This window comes from Pelmatolapia mariae, linkage group LG7, assembly GCF_036321145.2.
Source record: "Pelmatolapia mariae isolate MD_Pm_ZW linkage group LG7, Pm_UMD_F_2, whole genome shotgun sequence".
NCBI classification, from domain to species: Eukaryota; Metazoa; Chordata; class Actinopteri; order Cichliformes; family Cichlidae; genus Pelmatolapia; species Pelmatolapia mariae.
The window spans coordinates 50615254-50636387 of record NC_086233.1 but is presented as its reverse complement, the minus strand read 5'-3'; the positions used below and the strand labels follow the sequence as shown (position 1 = coordinate 50636387).

Below are 21134 nucleotides of genomic sequence, written 5' to 3'. Positions count from 1 at the left end.
GTCGGTGTTCCAGTTGTACTTGTAGAATGAGGTGTTGTTGTAGTCGGTGTTCCAGGTGTAGTTGTAGAATGAGGTGGTGTTGTTGTTGGTGTTCCAGTTGTAGTTGTAGAATGAGGTGTCGTTGTTTTAGTAAAACCTGTTGTTGTAGTTGGTGTTCCAGTTGTAGTTGTAGAATGAGGTGTTGTTGTAGTCGGTGTTCCAGTTGTAGTTGTAGAATGAGGTGTTGTTGTAGTCGGTGTTCCAGTGGTAGTTGTAGAATGAGTTGTTGTTGTAGTTGGTGTTCCAGTTGTAGTTGTAGAATGAGGTGTTGTTGTAGTCGGTGTTCCAGTTGTAGTTGTAGAATGAGGTGTTGTTGTTTTAGTAAAACCTGTTGTTGTAGTCGGTGTTCCAGTGGTAGTTGTAGAATGAGGTGTTGTTGTAGTTGGTGTTCCAGTTGTAGTTGTAGAATGAGTTGGTGTTGTTGTTGGTGTTCCAGTGGTAGTTGTAGAATGAGGTGTTGTTGTAGTCGGTGTTCCAGTTGTGGTTGTAGAATGAGTTGTTGTTGTAGTTGGCGTTCCAGTTGTAGTTGTAGAATGAGGTGTTGTTGTAGTCGGTGTTCCAGTGGTAGTTGTAGAATGAGGTGTCGTTGTTTTAGTAAAACCTGTTGTTGTAGTCGGTGTTCCAGTTGTAGTTGTAGAATGAGGTGTTGTTGTAGTCGGTGTTCCAGTGGTAGTTGTAGAATGAGTTGTTGTTGTAGTTGGTGTTCCAGTTGTAGTTGTAGAATGAGGTGTTGTTGTAGTCGGTGTTGCAGTTGTAGTTGTAGAATGAGGTGTTGTTGTTTTAGTAAAACCTGTTGTTGTAGTCGGTGTTCCAGTGGTAGTTGTAGAATGAGGTGTTGTTGTAGTTGGTGTTCCAGTTGTAGTTGTAGAATGAGTTGGTGTTGTTGTTGGTGTTCCAGTTGTAGTTGTAGAATGAGGTGTTGTTGTAGTCGGTGTTCCAGTTGTAGTTGTAGAATGAGTTGTCGTTGTTTTAGTAAAACCTGTTGTTGTAGTCGGTGTTCCAGTGGTAGTTGTAGAATGAGGTGTTGTTGTAGTTGGTGTTCCAGTTGTAGTTGTAGAATGAGTTGTTGTTGTAGTCGGTGTTCCAGTTGTAGTTGTAGAATGAGTTGTTGTTGTAGTCGGTGTTCCAGTTGTAGTTGTAGAACGAGGTGTTGTTGTAGTCGGTGTTCCAGTGGTAGTTGTAGAATGACGTGTTGTTGTAGTCGATGTTCCAGTTGTAGTTGTAGAATGAGGTGTTGTTGTAGTCGGTGTTCCAGTGGTAGTTGTAGAATGAGGTGTTGTTGTAGTTGGTGTTCCAGTTGTAGTTGTAGAATGAGGTGTTGTTGTAGTCGGTGTTCCAGTTGTAGTTGTAGAATGAGGTGTTGTTGTAGTTGGCGTTCCAGTGGTAGTTGTAGAATGAGGTGTTGTTGTAGTTGGTGTTCCAGTTGTAGTTGTAGAATGAGGTGTTGTTGTAGTCGGTGTTCCAGTTGTGGTTGTAGAATGAGTTGTTGTTGTAGTTGGCGTTCCAGTTGTAGTTGTAGAATGAGGTGTTGTTGTAGTTGGTGTTCCAGTGGTAGTTGTAGAATGAGGTGTCGTTGTTTTAGTAAAACCTGTTGTTGTAGTCGGTGTTCCAGTTGTAGTTGTAGAATGAGGTGTTGTTGTAGTCGGTGTTCCAGTGGTAGTTGTAGAATGAGTTGTTGTTGTAGTTGGTGTTCCAGTTGTAGTTGTAGAATGAGGTGTTGTTGTAGTCGGTGTTCCAGTTGTAGTTGTAGAATGAGGTGTTGTTGTTTTAGTAAAACCTGTTGTTGTAGTCGGTGTTCCAGTGGTAGTTGTAGAATGAGGTGTTGTTGTAGTTGGTGTTCCAGTTGTAGTTGTAGAATGAGTTGGTGTTGTTGTTGGTGTTCCAGTTGTAGTTGTAGAATGAGGTGTTGTTGTAGTCGGTGTTCCAGTTGTAGTTGTAGAATGAGGTGTTGTTGTAGTCGGTGTTCCAGTGGTAGTTGTAGAATGAGGTGTCGTTGTTTTAGTAAAACCTGTTGTTGTAGTCGGTGTTCCAGTGGTAGTTGTAGAATGAGGTGTTGTTGTAGGTGGTGTTCCAGTTGTAGTTGTAGAATGAGTTGTTGTTGTTGTAGTCGGTGTTCCAGTTGTAGTTGTAGAATGAGGTGTTGTTGTAGTTGGTGTTCCAGTTGTAGTTGTAGAATGAGTTATTGTTGTAGTCGGTGTTCCAGTTGTAGTTGTAGAACGAGGTGTTGTTGTAGTCGGTGTTCCAGTGGTAGTTGTAGAATGAGTTGGTGTTGTAGTCGGTGTTCCAGTTGTAGTTGTAGAATAAGGTGTTGTTGTAGTCGGTGTTCCAGTTGTAGTTGTAGAATGAGGTGTTGTTGTGTTAGTAAAACCTGTTGTTGTAGTCGGTGTTCCAGTGGTAGTTGTAGAATGAGGTGTTGGTGTAGTTGGTGTTCCAGTTGTAGTTGTAGAATGAGGTGTTGTTGTAGTCGGTGTTCCAGTTGTAGTAGTAGAATGAGTCTGTGTTGTAGTTGGTGTTCCAGTTGAAGTTGTAGAATGAGTTGGTGTTGTAGTTGGTGTTCCAGTTGTAGAATGAGGTGTTGTTGTAGTAGTTGTTCCAGTTGTAGTTGTAGAATGAGGTGTTGTTGTAGTTGGTGTTGCAGTTGTAGTTGTAAAATGAGGTGTTGTTGTAGTCGGTGTTCCAGTTGTAGTAATAGAATGAGTCTGTGTTGTAGTTGGTGTTCCAGTTGAAGTTGTAGAATGAGTTGGTGTTGTAGTTGGTGTTCCAGTTGTAGAATGAGGTGTTGTTGTAGTCGTTGTTCCCGTTGTAGTTGTAGAATGAGTTGGTGTTGTAGTAGTCGGTGTTCCAGTTGTACTTGTAGAATGAGGTGTTGTTGTAGTCGGTGTTCCAGGTGTAGTTGTAGAATGAGGTGGTGTTGTTGTTGGTGTTCCAGTTGTAGTTGTAGAATGAGGTGTCGTTGTTTTAGTAAAACCTGTTGTTGTAGTTGGTGTTCCAGTTGTAGTTGTAGAATGAGGTGTTGTTGTAGTCGGTGTTCCAGTTGTAGTAGTAGAATGAGTCTGTGTTGTAGTTGGTGTTCCAGTTGAAGTTGTAGAATGAGTTGGTGTTGTAGTTGGTGTTCCAGTTGTAGAATGAGGTGTTGTTGTAGTAGTTGTTCCAGTTGTAGTTGTAGAATGAGGTGTTGTTGTAGTTGGTGTTGCAGTTGTAGTTGTAGAATGAGGTGTAGTTGTTTTAGTAAAACCTGTTGTTGTTGTCGGTGTTTCAGTCGTAGTTGTAGAATGAATCGTTGTTGAATATGTTGTAGTTGTAGGTGGTGTTGTAGTTGTAGTGTAGTTTGGACATGGATCGCCACAACAGTCCACACATATTTGTTTTTCTTCATCAAATATGGGTTTATCTTTTGGGCATTCAGGATAGCAGCCTGCACAAGTCATACCAAAAACATTGTTATAGCACTTTAATATTTTTTTTCGTACTGATTGTTGTTATTTAAATTCGGTTTTTAAGAAAAAAAAAAGACTTTAAATCTTGCACAGTGGTCCAATTAGCATTACAGTTTCTCAAAGAAATTTGCCAAATTTTCATTTCTTTAATGCTCGCATTTATCACATAAGAATGTATAAATCTACACTTACCTTCAAAGGAGTGCATATATTTACTACAATGTCCTTCGGGATTGTCACAGGTCTTTGGGCAGTTTTCGCGGCACATTTTATAGTGCCATGTGCATTCACCATGTTTATTGTAGAAATCACAAAATACAGCTGGAAAGAAAGAAACAAAGAAATGCATCTAAAGGAAAGGCAAAATTCTAGGTGCTGGTTGTCATTAAATCAAATTAAGATAGAAGACCTGATGTAAATTCTATTAAAAAGTTGATTTGTAAGAATGAAACTTATTACCTTATGACCTCTTAAAAATAGGTAGGCTTATATTTTACAACACAGAAACACACACACACACACACACACACACACACACACACACACACACACACACACACACACACACAATGGATGGGTGGATGGGTGGATTTCACAGCAGCCTTGTAACTATATCTATGAATATAATTCATCACTCTTATCTTTTTCAGTGCCTTGTGTTAACATAGTGCCAAGAAGCTACTCGAATTCCACTTGCACAGAGGTTGATTAACTTGTTAATATTTTTATTTTTTTAACTGCGTACAACTCTAGATACTGCAGCTCCTCCACCTCCTGGTATAAATCTCAAACACGCACCTCAAAGCAGATAACCTGTAAACTGGAGAGGAAATGGCATCTCACCAATTTAGAGATCATCATTTAGCCCAGAAATCCACTGCTGCTCTATAAAAAAAGCCCTTTGTAAAGCTAAAACAGATTGCAGGGTATAAGAACAACCTCACGTTTCTTTTCAGCACTGTGGCCAGGCTGATATAAAATCAGAGCTTTCATGGTCCTGGGTCTTGGGCCCAGGTTTTTTGAGGGTGTTTTTGGGACTTTTGACAGTTTGCTTTATTAAGATGACTTAAGTTTGAGCTTTCGTTTTGCTAAGGTCTTTGAGCTTACTCATTTATTCTTCAGTCATGTCCTTTGGTTTCATTTCATGTCTCCCCTGTCTGTCATGCGCGTTCATGCATGTTTTCCTGAGCTCTTCAGATCCCTCTCTCCTTCCATGTCCTTTGCTCCCCCCTCTCTCTCTCCCTCCTGGTCTCTTGCTCCCTCATTCCCCAGGGTCCTAGTCTTTGTGTTTTATCTCCTGTTTCTGTTTCAATCTTCACATATCTGTTTCACGCCCATCCCAGTGTCGAGCCGTGCATCTAGTATGTCTTGTTTTGGTTGTTCTTGTGTTGGTTCCTGTTTTATTTTGACAGTCTCATGTCCTGTGTTCAGTGTGTTCAGTTTTTCTTCCTTCTCTGACATTATGTCTATTCGTCCTAACTGTGTTTCCCCATGTTCGTTTTATGATTGTAATCAGCTGCAACAAAGGTTTGCTTTTGTTAAGTTCAGTCCAGCCTCTACATTGTCTGCTTTTTGTCATGCTGTGAATGCAGCAGGCAGGATTGGAGGACCCAATGTACAGACTCATGAAGGCGGAAAGTAAACTCAAACTTAGCTTTCTCTTTTTCTACCATGCAGTAATAAATCTAACTAAAACCGGAAGTATTAACAATGTCTAAACAAGCAAAACACACAGCGTGGAATGAGGGAGATAGCGACACAGACCAAGGAAAACACAGGGCTTAAATACACAGAGTGATAACGAGGGAATGAGACACAGGAGGAGAGCACAGCTGGGAGCAATCAAACCAGACAAGACCAAGGGACGCAAAACTAGAAACATTAATATAGGACACAGACTGTCAAAGTATAACAGGAAGTGACGGGAAAACACGCACACATGGAGACCAGACCCAGACAGACAGGACACAGACGAGACTGGGAGAGAACGGACCTTAAAACATAACTGAGGCCACGAGAAAAAAGATTACAGGAAGGGACCATAACAAAACTAAGAACTAAACATGATAAATTAGCAGTATAAGCAAACTAGACTTCAAAACTAAGATACACAGAGAACATAATGAAACAAACAAAATCAATAAACCAACAAACATAAAGATTCTGGGATGATGACCCAGGTCCCCTAACACTTTTGGGTCAACACCACAACCTCCACAGTCTGCAGCCCACACTGTGACTCTGTCGAACCAAACATTCCTTTAACATTAGCTAGTAATGACTTCATGAATTTCTTCACAAATAAAATTTGAACCATTAGAAAAAAATATTACTCGTAACCATCTCACAGACATAATATTATGTACAACTACTTTTAAGTAAACTTTTACTTTAAAATTATTTAGACACCTTCTCTCCAATTGATCTTGGGCTTGTCCTGCTAGATTTCATTGCAGCATTGGATATTATACTGTTGACCATAAAATTTTATTACAGCAATTAGAACATGCTGCAGTTATCATTCTACAACTGTATGCTGAAGGTACTGTGCTGGAGTGGTCTGAATCATGTCTATCTAATTGAATCGAATTTTTAAATGTAAATGGAGAGTCTTCTTCACACACTGGGGTTAATTATGGAGTTCCACAAGGTTATGTGATAGGAATAATTCTGTTTACATTATGCATGCTTCCCTTAGGCATAATCATTAGAAGGCATAGCATACATTTTCACTTCTATGCCCAAAGTTTTCACTTTTATTCATAAAGTCAGATGACACACACCAGTTATTCAAACTGCAGGTAGAACTCTAATTTTGTGCTTCTAAGTTCAGAGAAAACTGAGGTTATCTCAGCCCTAAAATGTGGTCTCGTCATTATCAGGATGTCCTAAAAACTCTCTAAAAAGCCTTGGGTTGTTCTAAAATGCTGCAGTAACTGTACTGAAAGGGTCTAGAAAGAGAGAACATATTTCTTCATTTTCACAGTACTGGATCTGTGACAGTGTTTCATGTTTATTGGTTAATTTACATTCCTTGATTATTGTCATTCATGGTTTCTGACTCTCATTGTTTTCTGCTTATGTTATATTCTTAGTTTCTAGAATTTAGGTTTTGGTTAATTCCTCTTCCTTGTGTTCCACGTCCTTTGTATATTTAAGCCTAGTGTTTTCCTTTGCCCTTTGTCGCGTTGTACCCTCACTGTGCTGTGTTTCTCCCTGCGTGTTCCTGGTTTGTTCTCCTAGTTCATGTTTCTTAGTTTCTATTTTCTTGAGTCTAGTTCAATTCCTAGTGTCCATGTTCAGGTTTTTGTTTGCTTTTTGTGAAATTTATTTCTTATGTAACGTTGTCCAGCATTAAAGCTGTGCCTTGAGTTTATTCCCCCATCTGAGTGTCTTGCATTTGGGTCATACATTGCCTGCCACACAGCACTAACCATGACAATTATGTTGGCTTTTCTTCATTGGCTCCCTGTTAAATCCACAATCAAATTTAAAATCCTTCTCATCACATACAAGGTCTTGAAAAATCAGGCGCCATCTTAATGACCTTATAGTACCTTATCAGCATAAATGATCATTTCGGTCTTAGACTGTGTGCTTACTTGTGGTTCCCAGAGTATTTAAAAGTTGAATGGGAGGCGGAGCCTTCAGGCCCCTCTGCTGTGGAACCAGGTTCCAGTTTGGAGATGGAGACAGACACCCTCTTTACTTTTAAGATTAGGCTTAAAACATTTTTTTGATAAAGCATATAGTTAGGGCTGGATCAGGTGACCTTGAATGCTCCTTAGTTATGATATAATAGGGTCTAGACTGCTGAGGGATCCAGTGACCTTTTTCACTTGTGTGTGTTTATACATCCCTCTGCATTTAATTATTAGTTGTTATTAATCTCTGGCTCTCTTCCACGGCATGTCTTTGTTCTGTCGTCATCCGCACCCCAATGCGGCAGAAATAAAAAAAATTTAAGCCACAATCCAAAAATACTAAAATCATAAACTGTGCAACAAAAATAAGAAACCCAAAGCAGGAACCTAAGATTTTAAGTTTAAGATAAAAAAAAAGAAGAAGACATAAATCAGTAATATTAAACAAGAAGCCAAACCTGAAGAACATAACCTCAGCATGACTATGAAAGTGCCTTTGTTCTATTTTTTTTTGTTACTTATGTCTAACATATAACCAATGACTCAACATTTTTTTTAAAAATTTAAGTTTACACATGTATACAGCTCAACTTCCGAGTTCTACAGTATATTAGAACCTGTTTGGCTCAGAGTAATAAAACAAGTACAAGTATTTATTGTAGTGCTGTCAATAGATTAAAAAAAATTAACTAATTAATCTCACAATTTTATGTAATTAATCACGATTAATCACAATTACTTGATCAATTGCCTGGTTGCATTTACTTTATTTTTCAACTTTATATTTAAGCTTGTAACTGACATTTATGCAATATAACAAAGTAAATGCAGAATAAACACACAGAATGTATGCTTAAATTCAAAGAGAATTTGAATAGTTTTCTTCAATCCTTTAGCACAGGTTCTCTCCTGTGAAATACAACTTAAAAAAAACAAAAAACAAAACGAAACAAAACTATATACTAATAGGTAAGTATACACTATATATAAAATATATATTAGTGCTGTAAACAAATAAAATGTTTAATCTGAATCATCACAGGGTTACTGTGATGTTGAAAACTGAGCTTCCTCGACTTCCGTACCATTGATTCATTAATGTTAATTTCTCTCACAGCTGCTCTATTCCCATGTTGTTGCAGTATATTAATGACTAACCTTGTATTGTGGATGTATTATCTCAGTTGTTCTTCTGACTCAAGTTTGGTTCGTTTACAGCATCCTGCCATGTGACTGCATTTGTCCCTAACCATCAGGAACCCTCCCGTTAACTTTTATCAATTGGAAAAAAGTTAGCATTCATCCTCCAACTTCACTGTTTACGTTATGCTAACATAGCTGTGTCGCTAGCGATCACGTAGCTCATCATTATATACCAGCTAGCCAAACTTCAGTAACCCCAAAATGTCACTGCTGTTTAGTTTTCTGTCTTCCTTTATGTTAGAAGTGATACCCGAGCTGTACATTTTAAATTTTTTCATAAATCTCTCAGTCAGAACATGGCATATCATGTGGATACTAGCGAACTAACTTCCTGCTGACTTCTAACTCCGTTAAATGTAATAAAGTTTTCATAGATGCCTGATGTTAAACTTAATTGTTACACCTGGTAAAGCAGCAATGCTTACCATTTTATTAAAGATGAAAGAGTTTAGACAGTTTTTAACTCTCAGTGAAGCCGCAGTGTTCGTTTGACTTTGGGACCTTAAGTGGACAGTGTTTTGGACCCAGATTACTCTGCGAGGCTCCTTACTACGGTAGCCGTAATGCTCCGACAATCCATCAATAAGTGCGGCATCGTAGCTTACCAAAGTAGTACTAAAACATTTTTAGACGGATTTTTGAGCGCCATGTACCACATACACGACGCTAGGTCAGTAAGCACAACCAGAATTCATATATAAGGCACGACGGATTGTAAGGCACGCTGTCGATTTTTGAGAAAATTAAAGGATTTTAAGTGTGCCTTATAGTGCGGAAAATACGGTATACAGAAGAAAAAATATATATCTATATCTCTATCTATCTATATATATATAAAGGTATATATCGTTACCTCACATGCTTCAAATTGTACCGCGATATGGATTTTAGGCCATATCGCCCAGCACCTAAGTGAAGAATTAACTACTTACGACAGATCTCTGGAGTTCTCCATTCAACACAAACACCAGCCTCAGCACAAGCCTGAGCATAAGCCGCAACTGCTGTGCAGAAACATTCACAGTCTCCTCCTTTGTCACAGGTACACGAGTCTTTCACACAGTTTTCATAAAATGGAAGGTGGTCTACCTATTCAATCATGAAAAATGTATTAAAAAGGTTTGACAATATGTATGCTAATATTAGCATAATATGGAACTAAATTGGGCAAATTACAAACGCATTACCTTATAGTGGCATTCTTTAAATGTATCTTTTATAATATGACACATTGTTTTTGCCCAGTTTTCTCTGGGTGCTGACGTACAAGTTTCAAGATTAGTTGTCTCATCTGGAAAATTGCCAGACAGTTTCCAGCTGTTTGCAAACTCTAGTGGCTTGCTCACTACTAGCTGACCCTGGGTAGTGAAGTCATTCTTTGCATTACCATCAAAATTTCCACACAAGCCACACACCTTCCTCTGAAAAGGAAAATAGATTTCATTCTTGTGAATCTGCATCTGAAATGTTTTCAAATATTACATTACAAACATACAATAATTCATTTTTAAATGGTCACTTACAAAGTGATGTGGTTCCAGTCGAATTATAACTGTTGTTTTATGATCCGATATAATTGTTAGACCAATGTCAAATTCAATGACCAGATAGAAACCAAGCTTCCTTTTGGTGTACTGAATCTCAGTACCATTTGGAGAAATGACCATCCCTTCATATTCAGAATCAAATTCAGAATCAGAATACGTTATTAATCTCTAAATAAAATATGTGGTCACAACTTTTCCAAGACAATAAGCATGGTAACAGTCTAAACTAAATTAAATAATTTAATATATTACAAAGTAACAAAATATAAGAAATAGCTCAACAAATAAAAAAGCTCAATTATAAACATCCAGAATATTAAACAGATTAAATACCTATTACTGACTGTACACTGTTTAATTTTATTTGTTACTTTCACTGTAAAAATGTGCAAAAGGGTGTAGTTGTTGCATTGTGTACTGTGCAATTTGAGTTGTACAGATAGATAGTCACAGGTAGGAATGATTTACCCTTTGAAAGTGTGATTTCCTTTTCCTATAATGGAAAGTAAAGGGAGATTTCTTTCAATTTAATGTAAAAATGCAGTTAAAAAAATGCATTAAAAATATTTTCCTCTACTTGCCAGTAGCCACAAATGCATTTACTTTATTTTGTGCATTTTCATTTAACATTTTATTTGAATTCTTGACTTCTGGCCTTACCCCCAGCTGAATCCTGATCTTTCTGAAGCATATGGGGTTTGGAAGTTCACAAATCTCACTTTCTATGATAACAGTGAAGTTGTTCTCCAGTGTTTTATTGTCACATGTGTTCTTAAACGAGACAAGCATTAACATGTTTATTTTATACACACAGAGACAGCTGATCAAATCAAAATTCAGCATATCCTGTACTGTGTTGAATCCCCTTCATTTTTCTAAAACACAACTCCAGCTGTTTTCTGACAGCTGGAGTTGTGAAAAATATATTACATATGCAAATGCATCTTGTGATGTAAGAACAAATATGATAAGACTCTATTACTATTAAAGAACTCTGAGTAATCACGATAAAATGAACATAAAAATATTTCTGATAAAAAGGCATGTATTACCTTGACAACAGTGTAAGACATCTGTCCGTGAAAGCCATATGAATTCTCATCGAATGTAATGTAGTGACCACTTCCATAAATAATACAGGTTCCTGGACATTTATTGTCTGTGCACTGCCATCTTCCACTTTTGCAGGTGCTAAATGTTTCAGGATTGAAATTAAATACATTTTATAATAAGACTAAAACGAATATGATGTATTATCAGTTTCAGTGATGCTATGCCAATCAATCAATCATACCAGGTGTTGCATTTCTCATAGATTTTTTCTCCACTGGAATAAAGTTTCTCGCCATGCTGACATGGACATTCATTTTGTTTTACACAGGAACCTTTACCATCATCGACCAGGCCTCTGGGACAGAGACAGCCAGATTTACACTCAGTGGCATCCTGGGAGGATAAAAAGGTCACAGTGACAGAAACAACATAAAAAATAGAAAACAGATGACTGATAAAACCAACATAACATTGATAACACATGAATGCACACTTTTTATGTAAATTTTGAAAATAGTTAGTAGACCTAAAATGTAGGTCTTGGTCTGCAAAAACAGCTTACGCATTCATTGTCCGGATTTAAACAAGTTGGAGCACACTGTAGTCCAACATCTCCTACGTCTGCAGTGGAGCAGTTGAAGTATGTTTTTGGAGAAAGGCATGCTGTAACAGAAGCAGGAACTAATTTAATATTCTGTAATTACTACAAATCAATTTTATAGTGGAAAAGGAATTAAAAACTGACTTAAAGAGTCAGCTGCCCAAGGATTGCAATGAAGAACTCCATCAGTGCACATGCTAGAAAAAGACACCAAAAAAAGGCAATGAAACACAAAAGGACTTTAAAATATAGTTTGTACCAATTTGACATATTGCTTGCGTTATGATCATGTATAATCCTTACTTTAATTTGGAGTCCTTAAATAACTCACCAGTTGTCGTCTTTGATGCTGATGGTCTTCCCTGGTTCAATGGTTTCTTCATTATGGTAACAGGGACACTTTGCTTTGGGGACACAGATGTCATTGTCATCTAGGTAGTGATCTTCAGCGCAGGAACAGCCGCCCACAGGCAAGAAGTCAGAGGTGCAGCTCTGCTCCTTTGAGCTCAGTGATCTGCAAGTCAGCTGACATCTCTGATGGTTGTAAGAGAAGATCTGAGATGCTGGGCAGTTCTTGGTGTATTTGTCTGTTTTACAGAAAATATGATAGTGATTGCCTCATAGTTTTGAATTAACTGATAAAAGAGAACATGCTCATCAAACCTCATTACTGAGCTGTTTCAGATACCCTTACCGCACACATCCTTTCTCCAGTCTGTCAAGAACACTCCCTTTGATCCACAAGCTCTTGCAAAGGAGGAGAAAACAGCACACAGGCAGTCCTCGCTCTTCTCACAGTTACAGCTAGCATAAATACATCGCTGCAGAAGACAGCAAACACTTTTATGGTATTACAGTCCCATCGAATTCAGTTAAAGACAAACAGAGGTTTTTTGTACCTTGTAGTAAACCTCAGGATCCATCACAGAATGGCACCGTGCAAAGGTACTATTTGACTGTTGTAGTAAGGCACACCAGTGTTTGGCATATTTTTCTACAAGTAGATTAACAGTTCTGAATATTTTTATATTTCTTGTGTGATCAGATATATATATCACAGAAAATCTGTCTTGAGCAGTTACAAATCAAAACAATATGCTTGATATTAATAGTTAACAGTTTACCATTTTCCGTTCTAAGAGAACAAGGGTCAGCAAGTTGTCCTTTTCCATCTTTGCATGTATAGTCAGTTTTCCAAGAATTACTAAAAGTTGCTTCTTCTCCCTCCACCATCCCCTGACGAGTCTTCATGTCATCATATTGTATCATGTTGTAATTCCCACATAAACCTAAGATTTACAGGAAGTCCAATAAGTACAAAGGCTCTAAAAACTATTGACTCTATTAAAGTTTTGAGCATTTTGAAAATGTTTTTTTCTTCTTTTTTATTTTTAATTACGGTTTTTAATTACACTCTGATTGTTTTGTGAGAAAAACAAACAAGACAGAAATAATAATAATTACTTTTACCTTCAAGACCCATGGTATATTGATATTTTAATATATACAAATAAACTGATAGTTGTACTTCTGATTATGGTTAGTGGCTAATATAAAACCTACCACGTGTCCTTTCTTTGTATCTCTGCTCCAGACTGACATAGACTTGCATCAGAGGCACATGCTGAATCTGAATTTGTAAACCAAAACTTGTCTGGAGCATGATGTGAAAGGATGAAGCATGGAATATACTGATGTCTCCTGTGAGTCAAGAGAAAAATAAAAACCAGAAAATCATATTTACCATAAAACACTGAACTACATCTTAGTTTCTGACATACCTGAGTCATAAGGCAAAGTGACCTCCTGTCCATTCTTCATCTTCACTCTGCCTTCAGAGGTGAAAATTATGGCCTGAATGAAAAAATAAATTTCTATCAGAGTGTGGCTCATTGTAAATTATTATAATTAGTATAGTTTTACACTCACATTGTTTTTGTCACTGTTCAGCTGAATTTTCAAGGTCTTGAGACAAGTGTCGTATTCCTGATTTGCACATTGTGTCAAATGGACCAGAATGGTAAAATTTGGACTCACATAATCCTGAAATATAGATAGAACACTATAAGCATGCCTATATAAAATGCTACCTTAATATCAGAAGATTGTATATCTTTAACAGTTGGAGGTGTTGACTCATTCACCTTGCTTTCCACTTTAGCCAGAGTGTAGAAACAGTCTCCATGGAAGGTGAAGTCTTTCCCATCAAAGGTGGTTATGTATGAACCCTCTTCAACTGAACATGTAGCATGCATTTGAAGACTCTCACAAGACCATTTACCTGCAATGCATGTACTGAAAACACATAGACTTTAAGGTAAAAGCGCACACTAATGAATTACAAATAATACTTTTGGAAAAACATGAAATGTGAAACATACCAGTTTTCTCCCCCCTCTTGGTAAATCTCATTGGACTTATAGATTTTGTCACGTTTGCATGGACATTCAGAACGAGGAATACACCTCCCCATCACGGAGACATCATCAAACACAGTTCCTGATGAAGACATGATATAAAAATGTTTTTAGATGGTATATATTACTGGTAGTTAAACATTCAGGCATGATGAGTACAAAGAAACAGCACTAACCAGGAGGACAGAAGCAGCCATCTATATTGTGATCTTCACAAAGTAAACTTGTGTCTGGGAATCTGCAGGTATCGATGCAAGGAGACCCATACTCATCATATACCATGGTAGGCGGACAGTGTTTAGCTGTGAATATATATGCTACAATTAGAATATGTAGAATAGGGGATGTGAATTACAAGAGGGACCTGTGTGTATCACAATGGAAGAAATGGGTGGACTATATAATAACACGCAGGCCCGATTTTGATTTTGCTAACCTTAGATAATATATCATGTATATTACTGGTAGCTAAATCTCACTCCCTAAGTGTTCATTTTTTTTCTTTTTTCTTCACCTTTCTTTCTTTTGTATATATGTACTTTCTGTTAAAAAAGGGAAAAAAAGACATGTAGGCAGATATCTGTAACACATTATTGAAGTTGATGAACATGATACTGTACAGTGATTGCTGAATATCAATAAAAACTAAATTAAAAAAAAGAATATGTAGACTGCATGAATGGGATTTATTATTATTTATTGTACCACAGAATCAATAACCTTTTTTCTTATTTTATTCAGGTTACATGTAAGGAATTGTTTTAAGAAAAAGTGTGTTTTTAGTCAGGACATCAAAGCATATAAACAACACTGGTGAACATTACCAACAATCTTCTCATAACCTCAGACTATGAACTCATCTTGTCCTGCTAGATATTTGTAGTGCATCTGAGAGTAATAAAAATAGAGAATGTCAATTTTACTAAAGGAATGCCAGATGTTTTTTTGAGATTATTATCAGCTAGATTCCTGTTTCTTAAGGTTTTCAATCACTCTTCTGTGCTTCTGTTCTGGTAAAATACTCAGTATTGTTACAGACACATTTCAACCTACACATGTGTCCTACATTTTCATTGTTAAATTCAGTAGTAAGAAAACTGATTCTCTCAAAATGCAAGTTTGTGGCTCCTAGAATTTCAAAAGTTGAATAAAGGTTAGCGTCTTTAGTTATCAAGGTGTTAAGAGTTTATCTCCCAGGAAGATTTTGCAGGAGAAAATGTAATTTTTTAAATGCATGTGTCAACGTCTTGAGAAAGGAGTAGAAATGACAACATAAAACCTTACCACACAACTCAGGAGTCCTCCAGTTGGGAGGTATTCCCCCAGCATGGGAGCACTGTCGAGAGAACTCAGAGTATGTGCTGCAGACACAGGAGTCATTTAAATTGCTACAGTGACACAAATCCTTCACACAAGCCTGAATGTAAGGGTTATGATCAATAAGACTAGTGCAGGAGCTCCAGGATTTATTTTCAAAGAAGTCTTTGCAGATGTTTTCCTTAAAGGGACAAAAGAGACAGTTAATAGAGGCATAGTTAATCTGTGCAGAAGGTTTTATGCAAATACATATTTCTACACATCTATTGTTAAAGCTAGCTGGATAATAAAACTCACAAACTCCTTGCATGACTCTGTCACATTCTCAGTTTCCAGTGACGTATCTGCCACTTCAGTCGGGTCCTCACAGTTATCATTTGGACGAGGGGTTCTCCATTTCTTGCCAAACTTAATGGGGCTGATTTGTTGACCTGTATATGATGACATTAATGGTTACATTCTACCTCCTTCATATTACAGATGTAACAGATTAATATGAAATGAATATACACCTTCATCACGGAGGTCTGAATTGCCATCGAAATTTCCACAAAGTCCACAAGTGCGATTAACATATTCATCATCAATTTCCACCTGAAAAACACAGAAATTGGTTTATTTATTGTTGTTCATTAGACAACGAGTTGACTGAACCACTGATTAATCAAAGGAAAAACGTATTGCCACTTCTTGTTACAAAAAAACAAGAACCCCACCCCCCAACCACATACACACACACAAAGTTAACTTTGATACAGTCATAATATCACCTACAGCTGGGATCTGATACGTCAGATACAACAGTATGGTGTACACCAGAGAGCATCTTATTTTACAGTCTACACAATATTTGTGGTGTTTACTCTACCTTCACCCACATCTATCTCTCTCTTAGGACTTACAGTTGTGTTTGTGAATGTTTCTTCATTCAAATATTCTCATTCAGTCTTTCAATATACGTTCTTTTCCTTTACAGTTATTTCCAATCTACTTCCACCACAATAGAATGTAGGCTTTGTGTTTCTCAAAGATTTTTAAAAAGTTACTCTGTAACCAATGCCTGGCATTTCTCGAGTGTAAAGCAATTCCAATCCACTTAAGAATTTTTGCAACATGCATCACATATATGTTTGCAACCTGGAAAAATTTGTTTTAAAATCAGGTCTTGAGTCAGTGTAAATTTCAGCTGTGTTGAAAAACACATTATGTCTCAGTTATTACCGTGACTGCGCCATCATTGTACCACATGACAGTGATGCCAACTTGGGAGTGAAGCTTTTTGTAAAAATCTGTTTTTTCCAATTGTACCCCGGCCTGGTAGTATGGCAGTTGAACACTGGGGGGAAAACAGAAAAGATATGAAAGAAAGTATACTATAGTTGTTTTCATTTTAAATTTTGAGGACCAAAAGAATTGCTGTTTCACTTGGCATTGTTTTGTTTTGTTTTTTACCTCCGGTCATCCAGAGTGACCAAATCCTTGCTGATGTTGTAAACATAACTATTAATTTTCACAACCACAAAATTTATTGTAGAGTTTCCATGATTCTCCTTCCTTTTTATGTCCATTGAGAACGTCTGGGAATTCTGGGAATCCTTGCAGGTTTTCACCAGCTTGTACTCACACTTACTGGGAAACTGGTACACATCACCATCCAACGTCTTGAAGTGTTCCCTGCCCCATGTGCTACAAGTACTCTTGTAAACTGGGGGGCAAAAAAAAAAGAGAAGAAGTTTACCAAAATGTCTTCCCATGCACATAAATAATTTTGAAGCATTTTGAAATACTACAGAAAATCACAGTTACCAGTCTATCTTATTACAGACACTTTTCCAGTGTCCTGACCTTTGCATAAAGCTTTAACGATTAACCGTTAATGAATATTAAAAGATTCCTGTACATTATACATATTACATGCATATGTGTTAAGCAGTTGCACCTTATGAAAAGTGTTTATCCAACAATCTAAAACATTCAGATCTTACCCGACGCGGCTTGGATATCGATAACATTTGACACAGAAAAAGCAAGGAAACACAACCACACAACTCTCCACTTCATTGTTGCCACTGTGGGCTCGCTGTTACCAAGGAAGTTGACAGTGAGACAGTGGCCAGTGGCCCTTTATATAGAGATTGCTCATTTGTTTTGCTCCCACCCTCTTTGAGCACTTTTTTGTGATGGGGAAAACATGGTTTGACTGATTTGTTATATCGTCCGTATCTCTTGAGCAAACAAGCAGTGGTATGAGGCCTTTCCAGAGAATTTGGCTCCTTTCATGTATGATGATATATTTGTTTACACTGTGTCCATCATCTTTAAGCTTTTTTTTCAACAGTAATTGCTTTCCAAATGTAATAACATTTCAAATGAGGTCTACAGACTATACACATAATTATGCAAACTCACAGTAATGCATGTAATCCAAAACTCTTGATGTTACAATCTTGGGACTATTTTAAAATAATACTACATTAGTATTACTTTAAAATAGTCACAGATTATAATAATAGCAAATCACTATCAACAATACATGGTCACAATTTGAAATACTTGAAAAAAATAACATTTGCAAAGGCAAAACTGACAACTAACATTAAGTGCTTCACACAATGTGTTCTTTTTAGACAATTTGGCATGTGGTGGTAATTATGTGAAGTTTTTTTTAAACAAAATATGTCATTGCAGTCTTTGTTTGTAGTCTTTTCCAACCCTGTCCCCCATGAAGCAATACTCTCTGCTGTTTCGAAGTATTTAACATTGAGGGTTGCTTAGCGCTATAATGATAAATTCAGGATTCATTTTCCTAGTAACATTATTTGTCATAATATAAATCAAAGTCATCAAATGTCTTGAGCCAACTGTTTTTTTTCTTATTCCTTTTTCTTGTTTCTTATTGTGTTAAGTTTTTTTTTCTCAAAGATATTTTTATTGAATTGAAGCAACAAAGAAAAACAGATACACGCAGAATTGTTAAACAACAAACGAGTAAGTTTCACAGTGACTGTTTGAACTGAAATACTAGAATACAGAATAATAACACACTCACATGTCTTATAATTGTTTTTATCAGTTAACCCCCATTGTGTTAAGTTTTAAAGTAATGCACTAGTGTATATTTATAAGGTGATGAAGGTGAATTATACTACCTTTACACTATCTAGGGGTTAGAAAACATTAGCTTTTCCCTTTTTTAATTCGGCTGGCTAAATCAAGAAAGAGCAGCAACACAGCTCAACTTGTACACAAAGTAAAGTCTACTGGAGCTCACAATGTGAATTATTATGTGACATCTAAGCAGTTGTTTCCTTCAAGCTGCACCTCCACATCCCATCTTAGGCTTTCCCTACTTCCTACTTTAACATTTATATATTTATATTAAGAGGACTGATTCATGACCACCAACCAGAGCAGACTTTCTAATGTGATTTGGGTCATTATAGAATATCCATGGAAAGCATAAACCAAGACAAATGTCATCTTGATGCATTCTTAATCTGGATGCTACGTCCAGATGAACAGAGTCAACTTTTGGAGACAAGACAAATGTCTAGCCCAAATCTGCATCCAAACACCCTTTCTGGTATTTTATACTAATACTGCCTAAATTTCTGGAAGTGCTGTAAAGAAAGGTACTATTTCTATTGGATTGACTCTAAATTTATCTAGATGTGGCACACCAATTTAAAGAATTAATATATTACAGCCAGATCATAGGCTTACATGGCTAAACCTATTTGTATTAAAAAGAAGTTGTACTTCATCACCTGACACCTTTTGCATTAAACAATAATAATAACAAAAACACTCTGATACAAGCTTCACACAGAAGTGCCAGTAACAGTTACTGGAAAGGTCACAGTTACTTTTTGACATTGGTGATTAAAGAATTACATTTCTTTCATAAATACAATTATAATTTGAAATGTGAATTTTGTGTTTTTCCCGGTTGCATTTGCTTTAGTTTAGGTTTTTGTAGGGTATTTCAGTGTGTCAAACCAGTCTGAGCACTGTAACATTATATACAGTGAAAAGTATTACTACTGCTTATTTACATTTGATAACAGCTGATAATCCTATAACCATTAGTTAATCGGTGTGTTTACTGGACTATCAGCTATATCAAAGTAAACACTGGCCATTCAAAGTCATTACTATACAATACATTGCTATTACAATAAACACTAATAAATACTGCAGTATTATAAAGGCTTAGCACTATCGGACAATTTATTTTAGTTTTCATAGTGTTTCTCCTATTTAGAAGCAATGTATTCATCTTACAACATGCAGTGTATTCAGATCATAAGTGACTCAAATGTTGTGCTCAGGTATCTGCATTAGAGAGGTAATCTGTGTGTGCACTATGCTTGGTCACTACATGTGGAATACTTTGAGGACAACTAGCACTTGGACCCATTGGATAGAAGTCATTAGAGCTCATTGGTATATCAACATGAATAGGGTTCTTCAAAGAGGAATGTTTTGACAAGTGAGATGCTGAAGTCTTGCGGTTCAGAGTGACCTAGCTAAAATCAGAAAACAGAAAACTGGAGAGTAATGTTTTTTGGAGATGAAGACCTACCAGAATGAAGACAAGAGTGGAAATCGAGGCATAGTATGTCTCCCTCTGTAAATTAAGAACCCCCCAACAGCCCAGGTAGTGATCATCTAAAGCATCACAACCTATTATCTATTCAACATACGTGATAATGCTTGCTTGAAATGAAGTATATTTAATAATGATTTACATCATTTTTTAACCATGGAGTTTAAAACTGGGGAATATTAAGGGATTTGTTTTACAATATCTTTTATACAATTTTGTCACATTGCTGCAGTGCCTGTGCTGCAGTCTGACAGGCTACTGTTTGAACAGCCTCAGTTCCAGGCAGTAGGTTTTAAGCCTCCAAGCTTCAAGTGGCCTTCAGATTATCGAACAATGCGCAAAGAGCTTCATGGAACGGATTTCCATGGCCGAGCAGCTTAATCAAAGCCTTTCATCACCAAGCTCAATGCAAAGCGTCAGATGCAGTGGTGTAAACTACGTTGGCACTGTTGGTTTTGCGGTTGCCATGGGAATTATACTAACTGTATTGTGGCAAATGTAAAGTGTGGTGAAGGGGGGAATAAGGTTTGGGGCTGTTTTCAGGAGTTTTGCTCGGCCCCCAAGAGTGAAAGGAACTCTTGAAGTTCAGCATACTATGACATTTTGGAGTTTGGGGACGAACCCTTCCTGTTCCAACATGACCGCAGATCAATACACAAAGCAAGGTTTATAAAGACTATGTTTGTTTGGTGTGGAAGAACTGGACTGGCCTGTACAGAGTCCTGAACTCAACCTTACAGAACACCTTTGGGATGAATTAGATCAGAGACTGTGAGCCAGGCCTTCTCGTTCAACATCAGTGTCTGATCTCACAAATGCACTTCTGGAAGTATGATCAAAAATTTCCATAAACACATTCCTGAACCTTAAAGAAAGCCTTTCCAGAAAAGTTGAACCTGTTATAGGTACAAAAGATGGGCCAACATCATATTAAAATTAATAGATTAAGAATGGGATGTTACTTAAGTTCACGTGTGTGAACGATGAGCAAATACTTTTGGCAATATAGTGTGGCTCTTCCTTGTTCTTGCTGCCAGTTCATATTTGTCCTTGGAGGAGCTCTCACCTACCTGTTTGACAACATTTAAATTAACTTTTTAATTCCTTTTGTGTGTGTATTATGTTTAAATAATAGTGTTTAATCACTGTCATACATGTTTAAGTAGCTCAAAGAAGACATTGAAAACAATGAGACTTGAACTGAGTTGCATCCTTTTTATTGAATCAATGTTCATAAATGCTCTCCTTATATTGGCATTTATTTTGT

General features: G+C 37.0%; 1 protein-coding gene across 1 annotated transcript; it reads right to left on the bottom strand.

Annotated features, from left to right (window-relative positions):
* Positions 1 to 2397: 2397 nt before the first annotated feature.
* Positions 2398 to 17319, bottom strand: LOC134631818 (mucin-2-like). The gene is made up of 27 exons (XM_065471497.1): positions 17244 to 17319; positions 16711 to 16963; positions 16480 to 16594; positions 15761 to 15852; positions 15556 to 15691; positions 15226 to 15439; positions 14118 to 14243; positions 13906 to 14023; positions 13669 to 13819; positions 13454 to 13567; positions 13306 to 13378; positions 13088 to 13225; positions 12649 to 12813; positions 12424 to 12518; positions 12219 to 12345; positions 11856 to 12111; positions 11669 to 11721; positions 11486 to 11586; positions 11165 to 11316; positions 10923 to 11061; positions 10590 to 10641; positions 9847 to 9992; positions 9511 to 9744; positions 9256 to 9412; positions 3669 to 3797; positions 3396 to 3454; positions 2398 to 2889 (listed from the first exon to the last, which is right to left on the bottom strand). The coding sequence occupies exons 1-27, from the start codon at positions 17317 to 17319 to the stop codon at positions 2398 to 2400; spliced, it is 3963 nt and encodes a 1320-aa protein (XP_065327569.1).
* Positions 17320 to 21134: the final 3815 nt, after the last annotated feature.

Excerpts from the sequence above, each read along its gene's own strand:
- LOC134631818 (XM_065471497.1), bottom strand. The coding sequence starts at position 17,319 with ATGAAGTGGAGAGTTGTGTGGTTGTGTTTCCTTGCTTTTTCTGTGTCA. Across the intron at positions 14,244-15,225 it reads GAGGACTCCTGAGTTGTGTG|CTAAACACTGTCCGCCTACC; the intron begins GTAAGGTTTTAT and ends ATATATTCACAG. Across the intron at positions 3,455-3,668 it reads ATATATGCACTCCTTTGAAG|GCTGCTATCCTGAATGCCCA; the intron begins GTAAGTGTAGAT and ends TGACTTGTGCAG.